The sequence below is a fragment of the Herpailurus yagouaroundi genome, unplaced genomic scaffold, assembly GCF_014898765.1.
Source record: "Herpailurus yagouaroundi ecotype Mexico unplaced genomic scaffold, PumYag 159, whole genome shotgun sequence".
Taxonomy (NCBI): Eukaryota; Metazoa; Chordata; class Mammalia; order Carnivora; family Felidae; genus Herpailurus; species Herpailurus yagouaroundi.
This window is the reverse complement of record NW_024412400.1, coordinates 2401163-2423304: the sequence shown is the minus strand read 5'-3', so window position 1 is coordinate 2423304 and position 22142 is coordinate 2401163. Positions and strand designations below refer to the sequence as shown.

Below are 22142 nucleotides of genomic sequence, written 5' to 3'. Positions count from 1 at the left end.
AGCTGAAATACAGTATGGCTTTAACACATTGGTGTTACCAAGTTACTAAGCATTTTTTCATTGGTTGTTTTGGCTCTTTTGCATTTTTGGCATAAAAAATTGCATGGGAGTGGGGATCAGGCAACCAAATTTTATATTTAATTGCTTATTTGCTCTTTATAATTAAGAGTCTGTCTTTATTTTAGCAGTAAAAGCCATGATGGAGATAAGTTCATTCCAGCTCCACCTTCCTCTCCATTGAGAAAACAGGAATTAGAAAACTTAAAGTAAGTACGTAAACAAAAGTTAGCATAGCAGCTACTGCATGTTATTTTTAATCTTTATTTTGTTGATATTGTGAATGGTATTGGTGGAATGTCAGATGTTAAACCAGTCTTTCAATCTTGTGATAAACCCTACTAGTCAGAATGTATTGTCTTTTTTTATAAATTTTTTTTAATGTTTATTTATGTTTGAAAGAGAAAGAGCACGAGCAGGGCAAGGGTGTGGAGAGAGAGGGAAACACAGAATCCGAAGCAGGCTGTCAGCACAGAGCCCCAACTCAAGGCTCGAACCCACAAACCACGAGACAATGGCCTGAGCCAAAGTCAGACGCTCAACCGACTGAGCCACCCAGGTGCCCCTTTTTAAATTTTTTTTAATGTTTCTTTATTGTTAGAAAGAGTGCAGGCTGGGGAGGGGGCAGAGAGGGAGGCACAGAGCCAGACGTAGGGCTCAAACCCACAAACCATGAGATCGTGACCTGAGCTGAAGTCAGATGCTTCACCGAGTGAGCCACCCAGGTGCACCCAGAATTTCATTTTTTAAGTATCAAATTTATCACTGCTCTTACTTTTTATCCATTTCATGTAATGTGTAGAAAGGCCTTCTTGCCTCCAAGGTTTAGAAAATAATTCACACATGTGTTCTAGCACTGCCACAACCACCAATCAAAATTTTTGTTTCATGTAGAATTTTGTTTTATCTAAATGAAGAAGGTATAGGAATCTATCCTGTGTCTAATTTTTCGTAGTAGTCTGTTTGATTAAGTTAATTTAACTTTCAAAATAAAGCATGAAACAGAACTATGAATGTTGAGATTTTTTTTTTTTTAATTTTTTTTTCAACGTTTTTTATTTATTTTTGGGACAGAGAGAGACAGAGCATGAACGGGGGAGGGGCAGAGAGAGAGGGAGACACAGAATCGGAAACAGGCTCCAGGCTCTGAGCCATCAGCCCAGAGCCTGACGCAGGGCTCGAACCCACGGACCGCGAGATCGTGACCTGGCTGAAGTCGGACGCTTAACCGACTGCGCCACCCAGGCGCCCCATGAATGTTGAGATTTTATGTGTAAACATTTAAAATTACATTTTTATAAAATAACATGTGTATGTCTGTTTGCAAAAAAAAAAAAAAAAATCTGGGAAGGATCTGTGTCAAAACCTTCGTAGTGGTTATTCCTGAATGGTGGAATAACTGATTTTCATTTTCTTACTGGGTATGTTTTTTTCCTAACTCTTTAAGAAGGGAAGACATTTCCTTAATGTTAGTGATGCCCCTCCTTGCATACCTAGTGTTTTGGGAGGAAGATTGGCCCGCCGGGTGTGCCATTTTCTCTCTTCTCCCTCCCCTCCCCCCCCCACCCCCAGTTAAATAAAGATACGCCGTTTTCTGATCATACGTTGTCAGATCAGCGTGTTCACAGTAGGGCATTGCTGTCCGTGAGCTCGGGGTGCCACGCACCATGTTCACCTAAACGACAAGTTTTTATCTCTGTTGAAGTATACCATAAATTCACACTTTGCAGTAATGCCCTCTCTGGCCTGGGTTTTATTATCAGGAGGGAAGAATTAATCCTCTGATTATAGAGAGGAAAATCTTAAATTTCAAATTTAGTTAGAAACGGGGAGTTGGTCATTTAAGGTACATTTTGAAAGTAGTGTTTTGGTTTTTTTTTTTTTTTTTTTAATTTGACAAAGATAATTAAATGTTTTAATTAAATGTTTTATTCAGTAATCTTTAGAGTAAAACTTCTTGAATTCTCTTGTAGTGATAAGATAGCAAGAAAATAAAAGTACTGTAACAAATTACTAGTGAAGGTGCTGTAACAAAAACAAAATATCAGAAGAAGGTTGCCATTGAATAAATTAAAATTGAATTTTTAAAAAGCAGACAAATTCCAACAGTATACCTAAAACTCACCGTGCTAGATTTTTGTCCTGAGTAGAAATGTGTAAAAACAAAGCAGATTATGTAAAGCTAAACTGTATTTGGTATAAAGTGAGCTGGTAGGGAAGAGGTGGATTGTTGTCATGTTCAGCCAGGACGATATTTGGGAAGATACTTTATTGCCAGAAAATACACTGTTTTTCCCCAGTATTACTGCTTAATGTCTTCTAGAGATGTCTCTATGGAGCCACCTGTATTTCATGTTTGTCTAAGGGCTCATTTAGTTTTAATAGGTTATTTTGTATGGTAAAAATCTCAGTACAAAGTGTTATGTGGTGTAGGGGTGCCTGGCTGGCTTATTTGGAAGAACATGGACTCTTGATCCGCAGGGTCATGAGTTCAAGCCCCCCACATCGGGGCAAGTAAAGTATTAAAAAGAAAAAAAAAATGACATAGTGTAAAGTAAAATTTGACCCATCACAGTCCTCTGTTTCCAAGATCTTCCAGAGGGATGACCAGTGACTGGTTTCTTTTATGTCCTTCCGGTGAGATTTCTCAGTCATATGTCAGCAAAAGGATATATGGGATTTTTTAAGTTTTATTTCATTTATTTCGAGAGAGAGAGAGTGTGTGTGCACTTGCATGCATGCACATGAGTCGAGGAGGGCACAGAGAGAGAGAGGGAGAATCCCAGGCAGGCTTCTTGCTCCCATGACCTGTGAGATCACAATCTGAGCCAAAATCCAAAGTCCAGCGCTTAACCGACCGAGCCACCCAGGCATTCCTATGGTATTTTGCACACTAACAATTGTATAGTGTCCACCTTGTTCTGTACCCTGCTTTTCCCATTTGACAGTGTGTCGTTAGAGATTGCTCTGTATTGGGACAAACCTCTGTTTCACTCTTTATAATAGGGGCATAAAATTACATTCTATGGATATGACATGTATCATTCTTTTTAGCTGTTGATAGTGTTTTCATTCTTTGATGTTACAAATAATGCTGCAGTATCACTGGACACAGTTCTTAATTAAGGAGAATCCTTAATGAAGAGAGCATTTAAGCAGTTTTTAGATTTAATTTTTACAAATTTATTTGAGCGTTGTATTAATCTTAGGGTTGTCTTATGCATGCGATTAACAAGTATTTTATTCCGTGATGGTCCAACGGCTGCAGAGCTGTGTAAATTACTCTTGCATTCTTAAAGTGGCATTAAAGAGAAGGGTACGTGTGGGGTGTTCTACTTCCTCTCAGAGTTTTGTACCTCTCGTGGCACAGCTCTTGGCTTTCCACATGTCCTGGTGGGAGGACTGGTGATTTCTAGAGAAAAGAACGTCACTTCCCTGTCTTTGTGGAAAGGGGCAGAGGGCCTCCCTGGGGAATTCCGTCATCATAAAGGGACGTAAAGATGGGTTTGCGCGAATCTGTTAACCTTTTTTTTCCATGGAGCAGACGGGAGGAAGGAAGTGGGACAAGACGGAAGGAGCCTCAGGGTAGATTCATAAAAAGAACCGCTGTGCAGGATAGCAGTGATGGTAATGTGGAGACAAATGGTGCAGGGAAGGAGTTGTGAAAGATTTGTGGGTAATTTCCCAAGCTGTAAAGGCTCCTAATGCAGTTGGGCGTGTTAAAGGGCAGCTCCGTGGCAGGGGCCAGCTGTCCTCTGTGGAAGGAACGGCACTGAGCCCATTGGTTTGCTGTTAAGATCATGGAATTCTTAGAGATTTCATCTACTTCTGACCTGCATTCTTTTATGTGATTGGAAAAGTGTGTGACTAGTGTATACTTTAGTTTTTATGGACTATTCTATTTGACCCCTTGTGCTCTGTAATCCCCAAGACACCAATGTAAAACCTCATTTCCTATTTTCAGCATAACTAATATGCAGTAAATTATCATGAGTGTTCTAATGGCTGCTTCTTATAGTATGGGTTCACAGCCTCTCGGGTACTTTCTTTTTTTTTTTTTTTTCATTTCTATATAAATGAAGATGGGTTCCAAAAGATACTCATTCTAACCAAGTTTCAGACAGATCTGTTTTGAAGGAATTGTGAGATTCTGTGTTAGAATTAAGATAGTTTTCAAAAAAATATTCTCTCAGTTAAAACAGATTTGCCCCAAATCAGGAAAATGTGTCAGAAATTAACGAGGCAGTTTAATTGTGAAGCTCAGATGAACGCTGTTAGAATATTGTTCAGTTCCTGAATCTGTCAGAGCTCTGCAAAGCCATCAGTTTCATCCAGTTAAGAAAGCATACACACGTTCTACAGCCTTAAATTAAATAAATGCGGTGACAACATTTTCAAATAAAAGGTGACTCTACTTATAGGTACTTACCCAAGGGAAATAAAAGCTTGTCTGCACAATAAGTAATAGCAGCTTTACTCATGATAGACAAAAACCAGAGATAGTGCAGATAACCATTAGTAGGAGAATGGGTAACTACATTGTAATCCACTTTATACTACTCAGCTATAAAAAACAACAAATTAATGGGGTGTCTGGGTGGCTCGTGTGGTTAAGCATCTAACTCTTTTTTTATGTGTTTATTTTTGAAAGTTTATTTATTTTGAGAGAGAAAGAGAACCCTCATGTGTGCGAGCAGGGGAGGGGCAAAGAGAGAGGTCCACACAGGCTCTCTACCGGCAGCACAGAGTCCAGTGTGGGCCTTGATCTCCTGACCCGGGAGATCATGACCTGAGGCGAAACCAAGAGTCAGATGCTCAACCCTCTGAGCCACCCCGACACCCATGTCTGCCTGTTGATTTCAGCTCAGGTCATGATCCCAAAGCTGTGGGATTGAGTTGTGCGTCAGGCTCCGTGCTGAGCATGGAACCTGCTTGAGATTCTCTTTCTCCCTCTGTCCCTCTCGCCCACTCTTGCGCACCCGCTCACTTTCTCTCTCTCTCCTCTCAAAACATCAACAACAAATTATTGATACTTAAGTCAATATGAATGAATCTCAAAACATTCTGTGTTTCTGCGGCGCTTGGGTGGCTCAGTTGGTTAAGTGTTCAGCTGAAGTCATGATCTTGTGATTTGTGGGTTCAGGCTCTGCCTTGGGCTCTGTGCTGACAGCTCAGAGCCTGGAGCCTGCTTCCGATTCTGTGTCTGCCTCTCTCTCTGCATCTCTCTCTCTCTCAAAAATAAACATTAAATTTTTTTTTTTTAATTTTTTTTTCAACGTTTTTATTTATTTTTGGGACAGAGAGAGACAGAGCATGAACGGGGGAGGGGCAGAGAGAGAGGGAGACACAGAATCGGAAACAGGCTCCAGGCTCTGAGCCATCAGCCCAGAGCCCGACGCGGGGCACGAACTCACGGACCGTGAGATCGTGACCTGGCTGAAGTCGGACGCTTAACCGACTGCGCCACCCAGGCGCCCCTAAAATTTTTTTTAAAAAACATTGTTTTTCTTCTCCTGCAGTGTGAAGTTCATGCTGTATGGTTCCATTTATGCCATTCTGTGCCAGGCAAAAACTACAAAACAAATTTAGGTTGATAGGAATCGCAGCAGTGGTGGGGCAGAATTGACTAGAAGGATCTTTCTGGGGTGATAGAAATGTTCTGTATCTTGATTGGGCTAGTGGTTACATGTATACATCCAAACTCATCAAATTGTACCCTTAAAGTTATGCATTTTGCTGTATATAAATTAATCGCTCTTAAAATTTTAAGGTTTTGGGGCACATGGGTTAGGTTAAGTCAGTAGAGCATGTGACTTTCATCTTGGGGTTCTGAGTTCAAGCCCCACATTGGGGGTAGAGCTGACTGAAAAAAAAACTAAAACGTTAAGGTATTTTGAAATTTTGCAAAAAGTAATACAATTCTGCATATATGATGTTGGGAAATATAACCAGTAATGATTCATACCTGGTCAGTTCCGCATTCTGGCATGTCATGGAAAGCTCAGTTTCTTAACGAAAAGAGAATTCTTGCCACGTACTACTCCGTAGACCCTACAGTTGTGGTACGGGGTGGCACAGCCACTCCCACATCTCTACCAAGCACGTGGAAGGCGCACTGTTTAATGTGTGATGCCAGGGATTTCGAAACTCACTGCCAACACTGCGTAAAATGTGTCAGCAACTTTTTTTACATTACATGTTGAAATGATATTTTATGTATATTGGGTTATTTTAAATATGTTAAAACTAATTTCACCTGTTTCTTCTACCTTCTTTAATGTTTCTATTAGAAAATTTATCTATTTTTTAAAAAAAATTTTTTTAATGTTTATTTATTTTTGAGAGAGAGAGAGACAGAGCATGAATGGGGGAGGGTCAGAGAGAGAGGGAGACGCAGAATCTGAAGCAGGCTCCAGGCTCTGAGCGGTCACCACAGAGCCCGACGCGGGGCTCGAACTCACGGACCGCGAGATCATGACCTGAGCCGAAGTCGGATGCTCAACCGACTGAGCCACCCAGTCTATTAGAAAATTTAAAAGTATATTCCCTGCTCCAATTACATTTCTGTTGGACAGTGCTGCTCTGAGGTTTCGGAACTGTGTTTGAAGTTTTTTATTTGTTCACACATGGTTTTCACAAATATGTAATACTGTTTCTATGCCAGCTTCCTCACGTGCCGTTTATTTTAGCTGAATATCTCAGAAACATTTTTTTTTTATTTATTTTTTTTAACGTTTATTTATTTTTGAGACCGAGACAGAGCATGAATGGGGGAGGGTCAGAGAGAGGGAGACACAGAATCTGAAACAGGCTCCAGGCTCTGAGCTGTCAGCACAGAGCCCGACGCGGGGCTCGAACTCACAGACGGCGAGATCATGACCTGAGCTGAAGTCAGCCGCTTAACTGACTGAGCCACCCAGGCGCCCCATTTGTTGTTTTTTTTTTTTTTTTAATTTACATCCAAGTCTGTTAGCATATAGTGCAACAATGATTTTAGGAGTAGATTCCTTAATGCCTCTTAACCCATTTAGCCCATCCCTCTCCCACAACCCTTCCATTAACCCTCCATTTGTTCTCCATATTTAAGACTCTCTTATGTTTTGTCCCCCTCCCTGTTTTTATGTTACTTTTTTCCCCTTCCCTTATGTCCATTTGTTTTGTCTCTTAAAGTCCTCGTATGAATGAAGTCGTATGATTTTTGTCTTTCTCTGACTGACTAATTTCACTTAGCATAATACCCTCCAGTTCCATCCACATAGTTGCAAATGGCAAGATTTCATTCTTTTTGGTTGCCGAGTAATACTCCATTGTGTGTATATACCACATCTTCTTTATCCATTCATCCGTCAATGGACATCTGGGCTCTTTCCATACTTTGGCTGTTGTGGATAGTGCTGCTATAAACATGGGGGTGCATGTGCCCCTTCGAAACAGCACACCTGTATCCCCTGGATAAATAAATACCTAGTAGTACAATTGCTGGGTCGTAGGGTAGTTCTATTTTTAATTTTTTGAGGAACCTCCATACTGTTTTCCAGAGTGGCTGCACCAGCTTGCATTTCCACCAACAATGCAAAAGAGATCCTCTTTCTCCACATCCTCGCCAACATCTGTTGGTGCCTGAGTTATTGTTAGCCATTCTGACAGGTGTGAGGTGGTATCTCATTGTGGTTTTGATTTCTATTTCCCTGATGATGAGTGATGTGGAGCATTTTTTCATGTGTCAGTTGGCCATCTGGATGTCTTCTCTGGAGAAGTGTCTATTCACATCTTTTGCCCATGTCTTCACTGGATTATTTGTTTTTTGGGTGTTGAGTTTGATAAGTTCTTTGTAGATTTTGGATACTAACCCTTTATCTCATATGTCGTTTGCAGATGTCTTCTCCCATTCCATCAGTTGCCTTTTATTTTTGCTGATTGTTTCCTTCACTGTGCAGAAGCTTTTAATTTTGATGAGGTCCCAGTAGTTCATTTTTGCTTTGGTTTCCCTTGCCTCCGGAGACATGTTGAGTAAGAAGTTGCTGTGGCCAAGATCAAAGAGGTTTTTGCCTGCTTTCTCCTCGAGGATTTTGATGGCTTCCTGTCTTACGTTTAGGTCTTTCATCCATTTTGAATTTATTTTTGTGTCTGGTGTAAGAAAGTGGTCTAGGTTCATTTTTCTGCATGTCGCTGTCTGGTTTTCCCAGCACCACTTACTGAAGAGACTGTTTTTATTCCATTGGATATTCTTTCCTGCTTTGTCAAAGATTCGTTGGCCATACGTTTGTGGGTCCATTTCCGGGTTCTCTATTCTGTTTCATTGATCTGAGTGTCTGTTTTTGTGCCAGTACCATCCTGTCTTGATGATTACATCTTTGTAATACAGCTTAAAGTCTGACATTTTTGTCTTTAAAAGGCCTAATGTCCAAATGAATCTTAGAATGAAGACAGTTGTGCAGGATTGATATTTTGGCTCTCTGCTGTGATTGAAATATTAATGTTTCCACATGCATTTGAGAGATCATGATTTTCTTGTAAACAATTAGTTATAAAGGCATTCTTTTCTTTTAATCTTTCTAATTTAAAACAAAAAACAAAACAGCCAAACATTTACTGTCTACTGATACGTTATGTTTTTTTTTTCATTTTTGTTAAGTTTGTTTATTTTGAGAGAGGCAGAGAGAGAGGGAGAGAGAGTCCCAAGTAGGCTCCACACTGTCAGCATAGAGCCCAGTCGTGACCTGAGCCGAGATCAAGAGTCAGATGTTTAACTGACTGAGCCACCCAGGTGCCCTTTACCTTACGTTTTAAAAATGGATTTATTGAGATATAACTCAAAATCATACTATTTGCCCTTTTAAAATTTACAATCCAGTGGTTTTTAGTATATTCACAGAGTTTTGCAACCATCACGACAGTCACTTTTAGAACACTTTATCACCTCAGAAAGAACCCAGGCACCCTTTTCACTGTCCTTCCTCTGCCCCCAGTCTGCTCCCCAGCCCTCATTAATGTACCTTCTAACTCTATGGATTTTTCTGTTCTGGACATTCATATGAGTGGAATCAAAATAATATATGGGCTTTTATGACTGGCTTCTTTCACTTAGGATAATGTTTTCAGGGTTCATCCAAGTCGTAGCATGTACCATAGTCGTTTTTATTGCTGAATAATATTTCATCATATGGATATACCTTATGTATCCATTCATCCATTGGAAGACATTTGGATTATTTGTCTGTTTTTAAGATTTTTTTTATTTCTTTATTTTTAAGTAATCTCCACACCCAACGTGGGGCTCAAACTTAAAACCCTGAGATCGAGAGTCATGTGCTCTACCAACTGAGCCAGCCAGGCACCCCTGGATTATTTGTCTTAAAGCTATTGTGAATAATGCTGCTCTCTGCATTTGTGTACAAATTTCTGTGTAGGCATATGTTTTTACCTTTCTTGGATATTTACCTAGAAGTAGAATTGCCAGGTCACATAGTAATTCTGTTTCTCATTTGAGCAATTGCCAGACTGTTTCCTAAAAGGGTCGTACCATTTTATAATCCCACCAACAGTGTGTGAGGATTCCAGTTTGTTCACATCCTCACCAGCACTTGTTATTTGCCCGCAGTTTGATTGTACATTGTTGCGGGTGTGAACTGGCGTCTCGAGGTGGGTTAGTTTTGCCTTTCCCTGAAGACTAATGATATTGAGCTTCTTGTCATGTGCTCGTTGGGCATTTGTGTATCTTCCTGGGAGAAATGTTCATGCACATCCTTTGCCTATTTTGTAATTGGGTTATTACCCTTTTATTGTTGACTTGTAAGAGTTCTTTACGTATTCCAGACACAAGACCCTTATCAGATACGTGATTTACAAATATTTTTTCCCATTCTGTGGGTTGTCTTCTCACTTTTTTGAAGGTAGCTTTTGAATCACAAAAGTTTTTCATTTTAATTGAGGTTAAAAAAAATAGAATTGAGGTAAAAGTTTTTCATTTCAATGATACTCAACTTACCTATTTTTTTTTTCTTTGATCATGCTTTCTGTGTCATATCTCAGAATCCTTTACCAAGTCCAAGGTCATGTTGGTTTACCCCTATGTTTTCCTCTAAGACTTTTATAGTTTTGGCTGTTACATTTAGGTCTTTGATCCATTTTGAGTTAACTTACATATGATAAGAGGTAAGGTCTCAGCTTAATTCTTTTGCATACTAATATGTTACTAAGAGTAAAGAAGTAAGTTCATATGATCAGTCACATACCAACATTTCATTATTGCTTAGTGGTTTAATAGCAGTCTTGGGTATGTACTGAGTCTGCATTTAATAGGGCATCTTTGTTATTCATTCCGAGATTGTGATATTAGCTGAACCTTTAATTTCTTAAACTAAAATGGAATCTGTCTAGAACTTGGGGAAAAATGTGTAACAGAACTGAAAAATAATAGGAAATAATTTGGGGGCCCACATGGGAAATGTCTGTATGAGAAAATTTTAATTACAGCATACAAAATAAAAGTGAAATTTCAATTTGTCTTTTTTTTTAAGAAACTATAAAAATGGATAAAAAGAAAGTGCTCAGATCAAATTTAATTAAGCCCAGTTATTTAACAAGTATAAATTAAGGAACTTTAATGAGTTCATTTAGACTCTGATACTAAGTGAGTGATTTCCCATTCAGTTAAAAGGGGCCTCTTAAGACCCAGCTTTTATGGGAAAAAGATGAATCAAACAAATGCTTAATAACATAAATATGACAGACAGTTCTAGTGTACTTAATCCAATTTTGGGGTGCTTATATGGCTCAGTCGGTTAAGCATCTGACTTTGGCTCAGGTCGTGGTCTCCGGGTTCGTGGGTTCAAGCCCGCATTGGACTCCATGTTGACTGTATGGAGCCTGCTTGGGATTCTCTCTCTCTCTCTCTCTCTCTCTCTCTCTCTCTCTCTCTCTCTCTCTACCTACCTACCTACCTACCTACCTACCACTTGTACACTCTCTCTTTCTCTCACAATAAATAAATAAACAAACAAAAAAAGAATCTTATTTGTTTTCGGTTTTAGTCCAGTGGTTATATTCTAGCTCATGAGACCTACCTGAAACGGAATTATGGCTGATAATCTTTTGAACCTCTTGGTGCTCTTACAACCGAGTATGTGGTCCTTACTGAAATGTGTCCATTTAGAATCAACTCTACCAAAGAAGGAACATGCCTGTGTGACATTTCTTTCGCATTATCAGCAGGGTTCGGATGATTCTTCGGTCGTCTGCCATTCTGTGGAAGCCCCTTAGGGCCACCGAGCCATTTAACAAATCATTTAACCCCTCTAGGCCTTACTGTTCTTTTTTAGCAAGTAAGCGAATGGGGTTGGGTGGTCTTCAGGTCCTGTGCATAAAATGCTTTGTCTGTGGCTTCAGGAATCTTATTTGCTGCCTAGGCTAGGACTGGGTCCTTTGGGATGGTAGATTTGGTTGAAAAAACCTTTTTTCAGCTTCTTTGTGCTGGGCTTCTGTTTGTTTTGGATTTGGGGTGTGTGAGTAAGCTTTTTGGCAGAAAACTGTTATTAGAAAGCAAAATGTTTATGGAAGACATGAAGTGAAAAACTTATTTAACTCTTAAATTTTCTTAAGATTTGAGAGTTGAAAAGTTTAACATTTTGGAGATTATTGTAAATACATGGAAATAGTTTGAAAGATTTTTTTTTTTTAAGTAGGCTCCATACGCACAGTCGGGCTCGAACTCATGACCCCAAGATCAAGAGTTGTGTGACCTACCAACTGAGCCAGCCAGGCGCCCTCATTATTATTATTATTTTTTTTTTAATTATAAAATCTAGTACCATAATCAGCTTGGAAGAAATCCTTTTTTATTTTTTTTTTTTAACATTTATTTATTTTTGAGAGACAGAGTGAGACAGAGCACAAGTTGGGGAGGGGCAGAGGGAGAGGGAGACACAGAATCCGAAGCAGGCTCCAGGCTCCGAGCTGTCAGCACAGAGCCCGACGCGGAGCTCGAACTCACAGACTACAAGATCATGAACTGAGCCGAAGTCAGACGCTTAACCGACTGAGCCACCCAGGTGCTCCCGTTTGTATTTTTTTAATGTTTGTTTATTTTTGAGAAAGAGAGTATGCAAGCCGGGAAGGGGCAGAAGGTGGGGCCAGAGGATCCGAAGCTGGCACTGTGCTGACCGAGCCCGATGCAGGTCTCGAACTCACAAACCGTGAGATCATGAGCTAAGTCAAAGTTGGACACTCAACCGACTGAGCCACCCAAGGTGACCCAGAAGAAATTCTGTGTTGGATTTTTTGTGTGTTTAATGTTTGTCTATTTATTTTTGAGAGAGAGCAAGCACGGGCAGTAGAGGAGCAGAGAGAGAGGGAGGCAGAATCCCAAGCAGGCTCCGTGCTGTCAGTGCAGAGCCTGATGCAGGACTCGAGCTCACAAACCATGAAATCGTGACCTGAGCTGAAATCAAGAGTCAGACGTTCAACCAGCCGAGCCACCCAGGCGCCCCTCTTCATTGGATTTTTTGGGGCCAGTTTTTCAAACAATGTTAGCTATAAGATTGCTTTGTAAATGTATTTTCCTTTGACAAACGGTGAGTAAGTTTACCCCCATTTTAGCCTCTCTTAATAAGGGTTAAACGATTTCAGACATTTGTTTTACATTCATTTCACTCACAGTGTGTGTGGCTTGGCAGATTTTGATGCCCAGTCTTACGTGGCTTGTTGCTGTAATTTGGTGCTTTAAGGAAAGTCCTCACCCCCATTTCTTTCCTTTCTCTTTTCTTGTCTTTTTTGTTCTCTCCTTTCCGAGGGTTGACGGTCTGTGGACCCAGAACGAGCTCCTCCAGCATGCAGAGGAGAGAGAATGTGGGGTTGTGTCAGACCCTCCGTGGGAGGGGGAGAGGGGCCGGGAGAAGCTCTGTGTCTCTTCCCTTGAGGTATAGTTCTTCCAGTCTGGTGACCTGTCAGATCCACTGAGTGCTTGGTAAAGCAGATTGGACAGTGACTCGAGGAAGCAGTGGGGTAGGGGTGGGGGGGGGGGGCTCGGTATTTTAAGTAGCAGCTCTCAAAAGTAAAGTGAGTTCTCCAGGGGCTTGGTACACCGAGCTGTGTGTGTTGTCAGTGTTAGAGCCCTGCAGGAATTACGCACAGTGGAGTGTTGACTCCTAAGAGGCAAAGGAGGATGAAAGGAGGAGGATGAGAAGCTGGGGCAGATTGTGAGGCACCGAGGAAAGAGGAGCCATAAATGCTGGCTTGAGTTTCGTGCAGTGATGCTTGCTTAGTCCTGACAGCTCTTGATCAGAATGCCAGCCCACAGAGTTCCACGTTCACATACATGAGTATTTTTGACAAGAAAGATCGTCGTCGTGATTTGACACGATACCTTCTGGGAGAAGAGGTAAAAGTTGAGGAAACCACATTGTACCTGGTACATGACTGCAGTTTGGACTTCCTGGGTAACAGGAACCTGCTGCAGTCTTACATGACTGATTTCTGGACCCAAAGTGGGCTTGACAGGGGGCTGGAGCAGTAATAGCCCCCCACTGTCGGGAGAGGCTGGGGCAGGCTTTTCCCAGCAAGCCCGCCCCGAGGTGTGGCCGTCCCGGACGCCAGGCCCCACAGCTTGCGGGACATTCCCCTGAGGGAGCTATGTCCTCGAGGCAGCCTCCCAGCAGGACAGGTAGAGGTCTGGGTGCCTGAGTCAGAAAAAACACTGAAAGCTGTGGCCTTACCTGTTAGACACCGCCTGCACAGATGCTGAGGAGTTGGGGTAGTCTCTGGGCAGGAGACAAAAGATAGTGGGCTTCTGCTTTTAAGGAGCTTATGTTTTGCCCTGACCTTCGGCCAAGTCATGAATGAAAATGGACATGAAACTTTGTGATGGTCATTCGTATAGGCCCTAAGCCCATGGGAGGCCTTGGGCCTCTGGAGATGGAGACTCAGGCCTTAACAGCCGTTTGTCTTCATCAGCAGTACATACGTACCTGGCTAGTGAATGAGTATTCGTTGCTATTTTAAAATGGAAACTACAGGGCACCTGGGTGGCTCAGTCAGTGAGGCGTCTTGACTCTTGGCTTCGTCTCAGGTCGTGGTCTCCCGACTTTGTGAGTTCTGGCTCTCGGTGCTGGCAACGCCGAGCCTGCTTGGGATATTCTCTCCCTCCCTCTCTCCCTCCCTCTCTCCCTCCCTCTCTCTCTCCCTGTCTCTCTCTCTGCCATCCCCCCCCCCCACCACCACCACTTGCGCTGTCTTTCTCTCAAAATAAACAAACCTAAAGCAAAATTTTCTCACGGCAAATTTTTAAAAAACAATAAAGTGAAAACTACAAATAAGCCAAAAGAGGAAATTAAGTCCCCCTTAATCTCAGGACAGAGCTAGGCACTGAGGAGCTTCTGCGCAGGGCAGAGAACTAGCCAAGGTCTCCCTCCTCTGGGCCCATGAGGAAGGGGATGTTGCCCAGGGGCTGTGGCCACAGAGCAGCCTGGCTGGTCGAGACAGCTCCTGGAAACACAGACATATCCCTTTGAGAATGACACTCCTTGCCTGCTTTCGCTCTTTTCTGTGAACAGGGTTCAGATTTTAAGTTAGGAGTTCAGTTAGAAAATTGAAACTTCTGATGTTTGGAGTACATTGGTTGCTTCCATTTTATTTTATTTATATTTTATTATTTTATTTTATTTTATTATTATTTTTTTTAAGTAGGCTCCATGCCCAATGTGGGGCTTGAATTCACAGCCCTGAGATCAAGAGTCACATGCTCTACTGACTGAGCCAGCCAGGCACCCCTGTTTTCTTCCCTTTTAAAAAAACGAGTTTGAGTACCTATGTGTGCATAGGTACACATGCATTAGAAAAATCGTAACATAATCCTTCCTTTCTGTTTTATCTGTAGGCTGTCCTGTGAACTCATACAGTACCAATGTGATCGGATGGGAAGGGCGGTGAATTGGGGATCAATATTAGTCCCGACTCAAGTCACACACTCTAAGCTAGGGAATATATTTAATGACTTTGGATTTCAGTTTCTACCTTCATAAAACAAGGGATCGCATTAGGCACTCTTCCAGCCCTACCATTGTGGCTTAAGGCCGTAAATGTCCATTTCCTTGTGTTTCCTCTGGGACCAGTCTACCTTTCTGTGTTCTTCGATGCCGAGGGAGCACTTTGCCTTCAGTGGACAAGTTTCCAAGGTTCCAGAAACCAGGAGTCATCCAGTGAAGCGGAAACAGCAGACCACTTCTGGATTTGCCCCACTGTGCTTTCAGAAGGGCCGTTTCTAGTCAGAGGATTTCAGATTACTAGAAAACTGCGGTGGTGCAGCGGTTACATTTTGCTTAGACTGAAATCACAACCCGAATGCACTTAATGATACACATATGTACTGTAATTTGTAAACATAGCTCAAAACCCTGTATCTTCGTTGGTTCCCTTGTGGTTGGCCATTCAGACCTCATTTCTACTTGACAGGGGTTTATTTTAAGATTGCTTTTTAGAGCGGTTGTTTAACATTCAAGTGATCTATTACTGCCAAGTCCTTGGCTAGACCCACTGTAAATGAGCTGCCTGTTAAGTAGAAAACCGAATAGAAATTTAGCTTTCCAGCCCAACTTAGCAAAATCAGTGTAAGCTGAATTTTCTTATCTTCACATGTAGCTTTTCAGCCTGATTTCTTTCTTGAATATTCACAAAGTATGTAGGCAAGAAATTCTTTTAGTTACTCTTGATACCGTTGCTTAGGGAGAACTGTAGACTTAACAGGCTCAGAGAGGAACACTTTACAGGAAGCTAAGTGGATTTGTTAGTAGCTTAATTGTATTTCTTCAGGAAATAGGTTTGAAAAAATAAGATCTGCTTCTGTAACTGTATTTCCAGGATGTTAAATGTTCTGTGGGAAGTAAGTTCTCACTAGGCCCGTAACTGCATTATTTTTTTGACAGGCAAAATATATATTGTATCTCTTTTGGTTATTTTGTTAGAGATGGGAGTCAGCTGGGTGGAAGCTACAGATGATTTAGGTAAATAGCCGCACACCGTGCCTTAGATGATAGTTTCTCCATCATCCTAACGCTTACCTGTGGCTTCCTCCTTTCCAGATTGTCACAGCTATAATCAGGGCCTTCTTTCCTATTTAATAACAAATACAGCTGCTGTCAATTTTGTAACTCAGGTTTTCAGCCCTTCCCTTTTGTGTTCCAGATGCTCCATACTTGCCTGCAGTGCTTACGTGGCTCTGGCTTTAGGTGATAACCTTATGGCTTTGAATCACGCAGATAAACTTCTTCAGCAGCCCAAGCTGTCAGGATCCCTTAAGTAAGTGTGGCTTGCCCTGTGCGTCCGGGTTTGTTTTGTGTGGAGGTTTTCGTTAGTTTTTGGTGCATATTGCTGCTTTTTGCCCCCTCGGTGGGATACATATTATCTAGACAAGGCAACTGATTGAAGCATTAATTTGGTAATTCTGCGTTAGGCTCTTTTCCCTTGTACCTCAAGGATTAACAGCGATAGCGTTTGCGGGACAGAGCGTCAGGAAGTGGGAACTGCACAGTGTCTCCTGTCCGCTGCTGGGCCTGTGTGGAGCGCGTGTCCACATATTGGTCCCCAAGATAAAGGGAGTCCTCAGGGAGAAGACCCACACGAAAAGGAGTTTCTTCAACGGGATAATTCTGATGCAAGGACTGTGGTTTAAAGGGGCCAACAAGCATTCTGAGTACAGGAGTTTTATTCCAACTCCGCAGAGGCCTCTTCACTAGTAGTGTCATTGTCATTCTAAAATTTGCTAAAGCACATCTTTCCTTTTATGGAAATTGAATGAGAAGCAGCGTCCTCTGAATCTTTGTATGTGGCTTTTACTCAAAGCCACAAATGCTCTGCGTACCATTAGGACAGTTGTTTTTCTCATTCATCCTGTGGGTGAATACTTATGATCTCCAAAATATAATTACTTACTCTTGCTTTTTACTGGTCTTGTTTATAATGTGCAGTGCTTAGAATTGTGAGATCGTACTCTGAGGAATAATTCTGCTAAGGTTTAATTATTTTTGTCTTCAAGAAAACATATTGCTGTATACAAGCATCTAAAATTAACATCGATTAAGGCTGTTTCAGGCCAGTGTTCCCCAAACACACGTTTGTATTTCAAAAAAAAAAAAAAAAAAGTAAGAGAGCATCCGGTGAGGTAAGCGACTGTCACAATTCAGACCTAAGACAGCTGCCCTTCTGCAAGAAAACCTCATCCAGCGACCGGGCCGGGAGGGAGCCTGAGTTCCAGCTGGAGGCAGGCGGGCTCCCACTGAGGGGAGGCTCCGTCGCCCAGCTCCATGAAGCCCCAGCGAAGTCCCAGCGAGCCCAGTCGGCTGCCACAGCCATCGCCACGATCCAGCACTCAGGCTGTGGCTGCGACGCGCTCGGCCAGTGCAAGAGCGAGAGCGGTGTTCTGTTTTTCCTTTGCACAGAAATGAGACCCAAGTCCTCACTGCTGCTTAAAATTCTTGGGTTGACATCGTGGTCCCTATTCTCAGATAAATCCCAAGGAGGCTCGTGCCCTCTGTTGGAGGGTTTCTAAGTTCATGTGTGAACTTTCAGGGGATTGGCCAAGCCATGTCCGGTCATTTCTTTCTTGATTCTCTTAACTCTCCTTTCCTGGGTGTTGGTGTCTTAGTGAGCAGCGAGATCACTGTCCGTCTTCCCAGCGAGATCACTGTCCGTCGTCTTCCCAGTAAAGACAGGTAGCTCGTTGTGCATCTGGCAGCTCAGCAGCCCGACCCCCCTCACGGCTTACTGCTTTCTGGACACGTAGTCGAAGGTTCCTTGGCTCCGGGTGTCACGAAGGCGTTGCATTTGGCTAGAAACGGAAAGTGTCTTGAAGTGAATTCACAGAAAACAATTTGAACTAGTTCTTTAGATATATGTGTTTGTGTTCTGCGATGACTACCGGCTTGTGGATACTAAAGAAAAACTTCAAATTATCTTATTTCAAAATATAATTGAAGTTACTGATCTTTTAAAAACTAGTCCGTCTATTAGAGTATTTTTGGTGGAGAAGCAAAGTAAAAAGTCATTGCAGCTCCTGCTACTTAGAAGAAATACCTTAGTAAAAAATTAAAGAGCTCTTGAGTAGTTAATGCATATTTAAAAATCCCTAAATAGATTATATTGAAAAAAGCCTAAAATTGGAGGGCTTGAGATTCATGGGGACAGATTCAGTTGGGGCAGGCTAGCTATAGTAGGTGAGACCTGAGCTAACCATTTAAAAGGAGTTGGGCATAGAGATTAAATAAATTAAGTAAGTAAAAATATTAAAAAAAATATATGGGGGGGCCCCTGACTGGTTCAGTCAGTGGAGTCTGCAACTCTTGATCTTGGTGTTGTGAGTTCAAGCCCCATCATAGATGTACAGATTACTTTAAAAATAAAATCCTAAGTAAGTAAATCTTTAAAAAAAGAAGAGGAGTAGATATTGGCTTGTGGGGATGAGGCCAGGCTTGCCCAAGAAGGCAAGGCCCCTGGGGAGCAGTGGGTGTGCCCAGCCCAGGACACTGTCTGGTGGGATGGAGAGCCATCTCTCAGGGGGTGGGAATAGTGACCGGATATAGAAACGTGGGACCAAACTTGGAGAACTTTAAATCCATAAAAGTTTTGTTTTGTTCTCGTGTAGAAAAAGTCATTAAGATTTTCAGAAAGCGTGTAAAATATCTAATCCTGTTTTATTTTTGAAAAACCAATCAGGTGACCGTAGGGAAAAATCATCTTGTAAGCAAAGGACTGGAAGAAGCAGGCTGTTGTAAGCCAGGAGGATGTGTATCCGTCCTGACGTCAGTGGGCATAAAATAGATTGGACAAAGCAGGAGACCTTTGGAATAGAAGTAGAGTTGGTCCAACCCGCATCTGGTCTCAGTCCAGTCTGGCCCTCCGCTGTCTCTGGACCCGTCCAGCAGCAGAGCCTGATGGCTTCATCCTTCGACCGAGCTGCTGTTTTAGAACTTCATTCTAAAACAGAGCTTCATGTTGATGTTACTTTCTGCATAAACAGAACAGTATGTTTGCCTGTTGTCAGCTGCTTTCTGAATCGACACATGTCATTTGTTCCAGCTTAGCTAATAGAAACAATTGTTGTATATTTTAAGATACTTTTATAAAGAGATAAAATTTAGCCCTTAATTAATCCATGTATAGACGTGAAATGCATGAAGCATATGTACACCAAAGCTTGTTACACACTGGGTGTTGTGTGTATGTGATCTGTTTATTTCATTTAGGTTTTTGGGCCATTTATATGCTGCAGAAGCCCTCATCTCTCTGGACAGGATATCTGATGCCATTACTCACTTGAACCCCGAGAATGTCACTGATGTTTCCTTGGGCATCTCTTCAAATGAACAGGACCAAGGTTCGTGAGGACACATTTGATCAGCACTGGTCACCATTTCCACGCCCTTCCTGTTGTAACTCAGGATGTGTGGAAATTTAAGGGCACAGTTGGAAAGGGAAGGAGATTTTAGGTTGGCCGTCTACAAATTTGGCTGTACGTACTTTGTAGTAATTGTTTGCTGGGTAGATCTGGGAGTTGATTATCATATGGTCTAAATGCTCATTATAGAGGGGTGCCTGGCTGGCTTAGTTGGTAGAACGTGCAACTCTGATCTCGGGGTCATGAGTTCGAGCCCCGTGTTGAATGTAGAGATTACTTACCAAAAAGAAAAGAGAGACTCTTTTAAATCAGTTTTCACTTTTGAAAGCATGGTAGTATTAGAAAAATTTGTTTTGTTTTGAAACGTTTGTGTGTATTTATTTTGAGAGAGCGTGTGTACATGAATGGGAGCCGGGCACAGAGGGAGAGAGAACCCCAAGCAGGCTTCACGCTCAGTGCAAAGCCCAACCCCGGGGCTTGATCCTGCAGCCTGCAAGATATCAACCTGAGGCATTATCAAGAATCTGACACTTAGGGGCACCTGGCTGGCTCAGTGGCTTGAGCGTTTGACTTCAGCTCAGGTCATGATCTCAGTGCAAGAGTTTGAGCCCCGCGTTGGGCTCTGTGCCAACAGCTCAGGGCCTGGAGCCTGCTTTGGATTCTGTGTCTCCCTCTCTCTCTGCCCCTCCCCTGCTCACTCGCTCTCTCTCTCTCTCTCTCTCTCTCCCTCTCTGTCTCTCAGAAATAAATAAACATTAAAAAAATTAAAAAAAAAAAAAAGAATCTAACACTTAACCGACTGAGCCACCCAGGCACCTCTAGAACGATTTGTTTTGAGTCTCATACTGTATTTTTCTCTTTGGAGGGATTCAGCAGTCCAGGGAAAAGTAGAAAGCATTCAAAAGTGAGTTTTAAATCATGGCTAAGTTTTTAAGGAAGCAAGACTGGCATTCATTGTATTCGAGATTATTATGCAGGCATGGGGGGAGGGGGCTACCTGCTGGTACCCTCCGGTAGAGCCTCCCGCGACATACTGAGAGATTGCTTCGATAGAGTGGATTTTCCATTTCATAAACAGACTAGGTTTCTAGAAAATACGCTGTGTTGTCCTACCCCCTCAGGTTTGTTTTCTTGTCTTTGTAGGATCGGACAAAGGTGAAAATGAAGCAATGGAATCCTGTGAGTAAGAAGTTTCGTAAATACTTAAAGTAGCCTGGCTCACATCCCAAAGATGTAGACTCAAGCCTTCTGTGTCCTTCATTTGTCAGCCTAAAAATAGGGCTGAGCTCTATTCTGCGCAGCCGCTGGGGCGGTCGATTGGGTGGCACTCTTGCCCTTGCCCTGGCCTCTTCAGCACGGTCCGCGCTCTTTTTCCCCAGCTGGGAAGCGGGCTCCCCAGTGCTACCCCAGTTCCGTCACCTCTGCCAGGACCGTGATGCTGTTCAATCTCGGCAGCGCCTACTGTCTGCGGAGCGAATACGACAAGGCTCGAAAGTGTCTGCACCAGGTGAGGCCAGCGAAAGGTTTGCAGTCTGTGGGTCTTGTTGCTGAGTTTGAGGCTCTGGTCAGTTTGTTAAAAATCAGAATATTACTTTCCCAAGCTTAAAAATACCCTTGCGAGGTAAACAACCGATCAGCTATTGAAAATGAACTAGGCATTTACTGGAGAGTTCTTCCTGATGGTTTTAATAATTAAAATTTCAAAAGACTGGAAACCAGTGTAAATAAGGGATCATCTGAATAATGGTGCATCCATATAGCCGAACACATGCAGCTGTAAACTCTGTGTTCCATAAATGATGACATATCCGAGACTTGCTAAGTGAAAGGACCTTTTGTATGTGCATAAAAGAGCTGTCGAAGGACACGCTAGAAGCTGCAGAGACTGGTCATGGGTGGCAGGGTACGAACCGTGGGGCTGGAGCACTAAAGCAAGAGACTTCAGACCGAGAGCTGGCAGCCTGTCCCTGAAATGCACCCCTGAATCCTACCGCTGAGATGGTGCGTCATCACTAGGACCCCGGGAAGGTTTTGATTGAGCCTCTTTAGGATTCCCGCCCATCCCCGGATGAGTCACGGACCCTTCCCTATAGAAGGGGAAGATGTATCACCAGTGGCAGCTCCAGACTCAGAAAGGGGTAATTCCTCAAAAGGATAATCATTCAGCAAGTGTCTGAGCACTTACTTCTCAGTAGGCCACGGGAATAAGACAGTAAACAGGTAGGCATGCCACGACCCTGCCTAAGAAGGGAATTGCAAGGTCAGAGCGATGCAGAATTCTAAGACTTCAAATACGGAGAGTTTGTGCCAAACGGTATATTCACCAGCAGCACGTGAGAGGGCCCACGTCCCTGTATGCTTGTCGGGGGAACTGACATTGAAACTGAACCTGTTCTCCAGAGATGATGGTGGCTCCTGGAAATTTCCTAGGAAGTCCACCATATTGTGTATAGCATTGAAGAACCTTACCGTGCCGAAATAGCCAAGAGTGATATTTAGTTAACTTAGTGGCGTCTCGTCGGCACTTCTGATCCCAAATCAGAAAAGTTAAGTGATGGGACTGTCCAGGGAAACGTGTGTGCTGTCATCTCGAAGTTGAGTCACACAAGTTGACGGGGAAGGAGTTGAAAAACTCACTGCTCGGGGTGCCTGGGTGGCGCAGTCGGTTAAGCGTCCGACTTCAGCCAGGTCACGATCTCGC

The 22142-nt window shown here is 42.6% G+C and overlaps 1 protein-coding gene across 6 annotated transcripts in view; it reads left to right on the top strand.

The window, feature by feature from the left end:
• The window catches only part of CNOT10 (CCR4-NOT transcription complex subunit 10), a 68816-nt gene that overhangs the window by 44556 nt on the left and 2118 nt on the right, over positions 1 to 22142 (top strand). For 3 of the 6 annotated variants that reach the window (XM_040479669.1, XM_040479668.1, XM_040479664.1), the window contains exons 13-17: positions 186 to 266; positions 16213 to 16347; positions 19290 to 19420; positions 20585 to 20620; positions 20821 to 20948. In XM_040479669.1, coding sequence (XP_040335603.1) covers positions 186 to 266; positions 16213 to 16347; positions 19290 to 19420; positions 20585 to 20620; positions 20821 to 20948 — 511 coding nt within the window. The remainder of the gene's footprint in view (positions 1 to 185; positions 267 to 16212; positions 16348 to 19289; positions 19421 to 20584; positions 20621 to 20820; positions 20949 to 22142) is intronic. The other 3 variants (XM_040479665.1, XM_040479667.1, XM_040479666.1) reach the window with 3 other exon arrangements.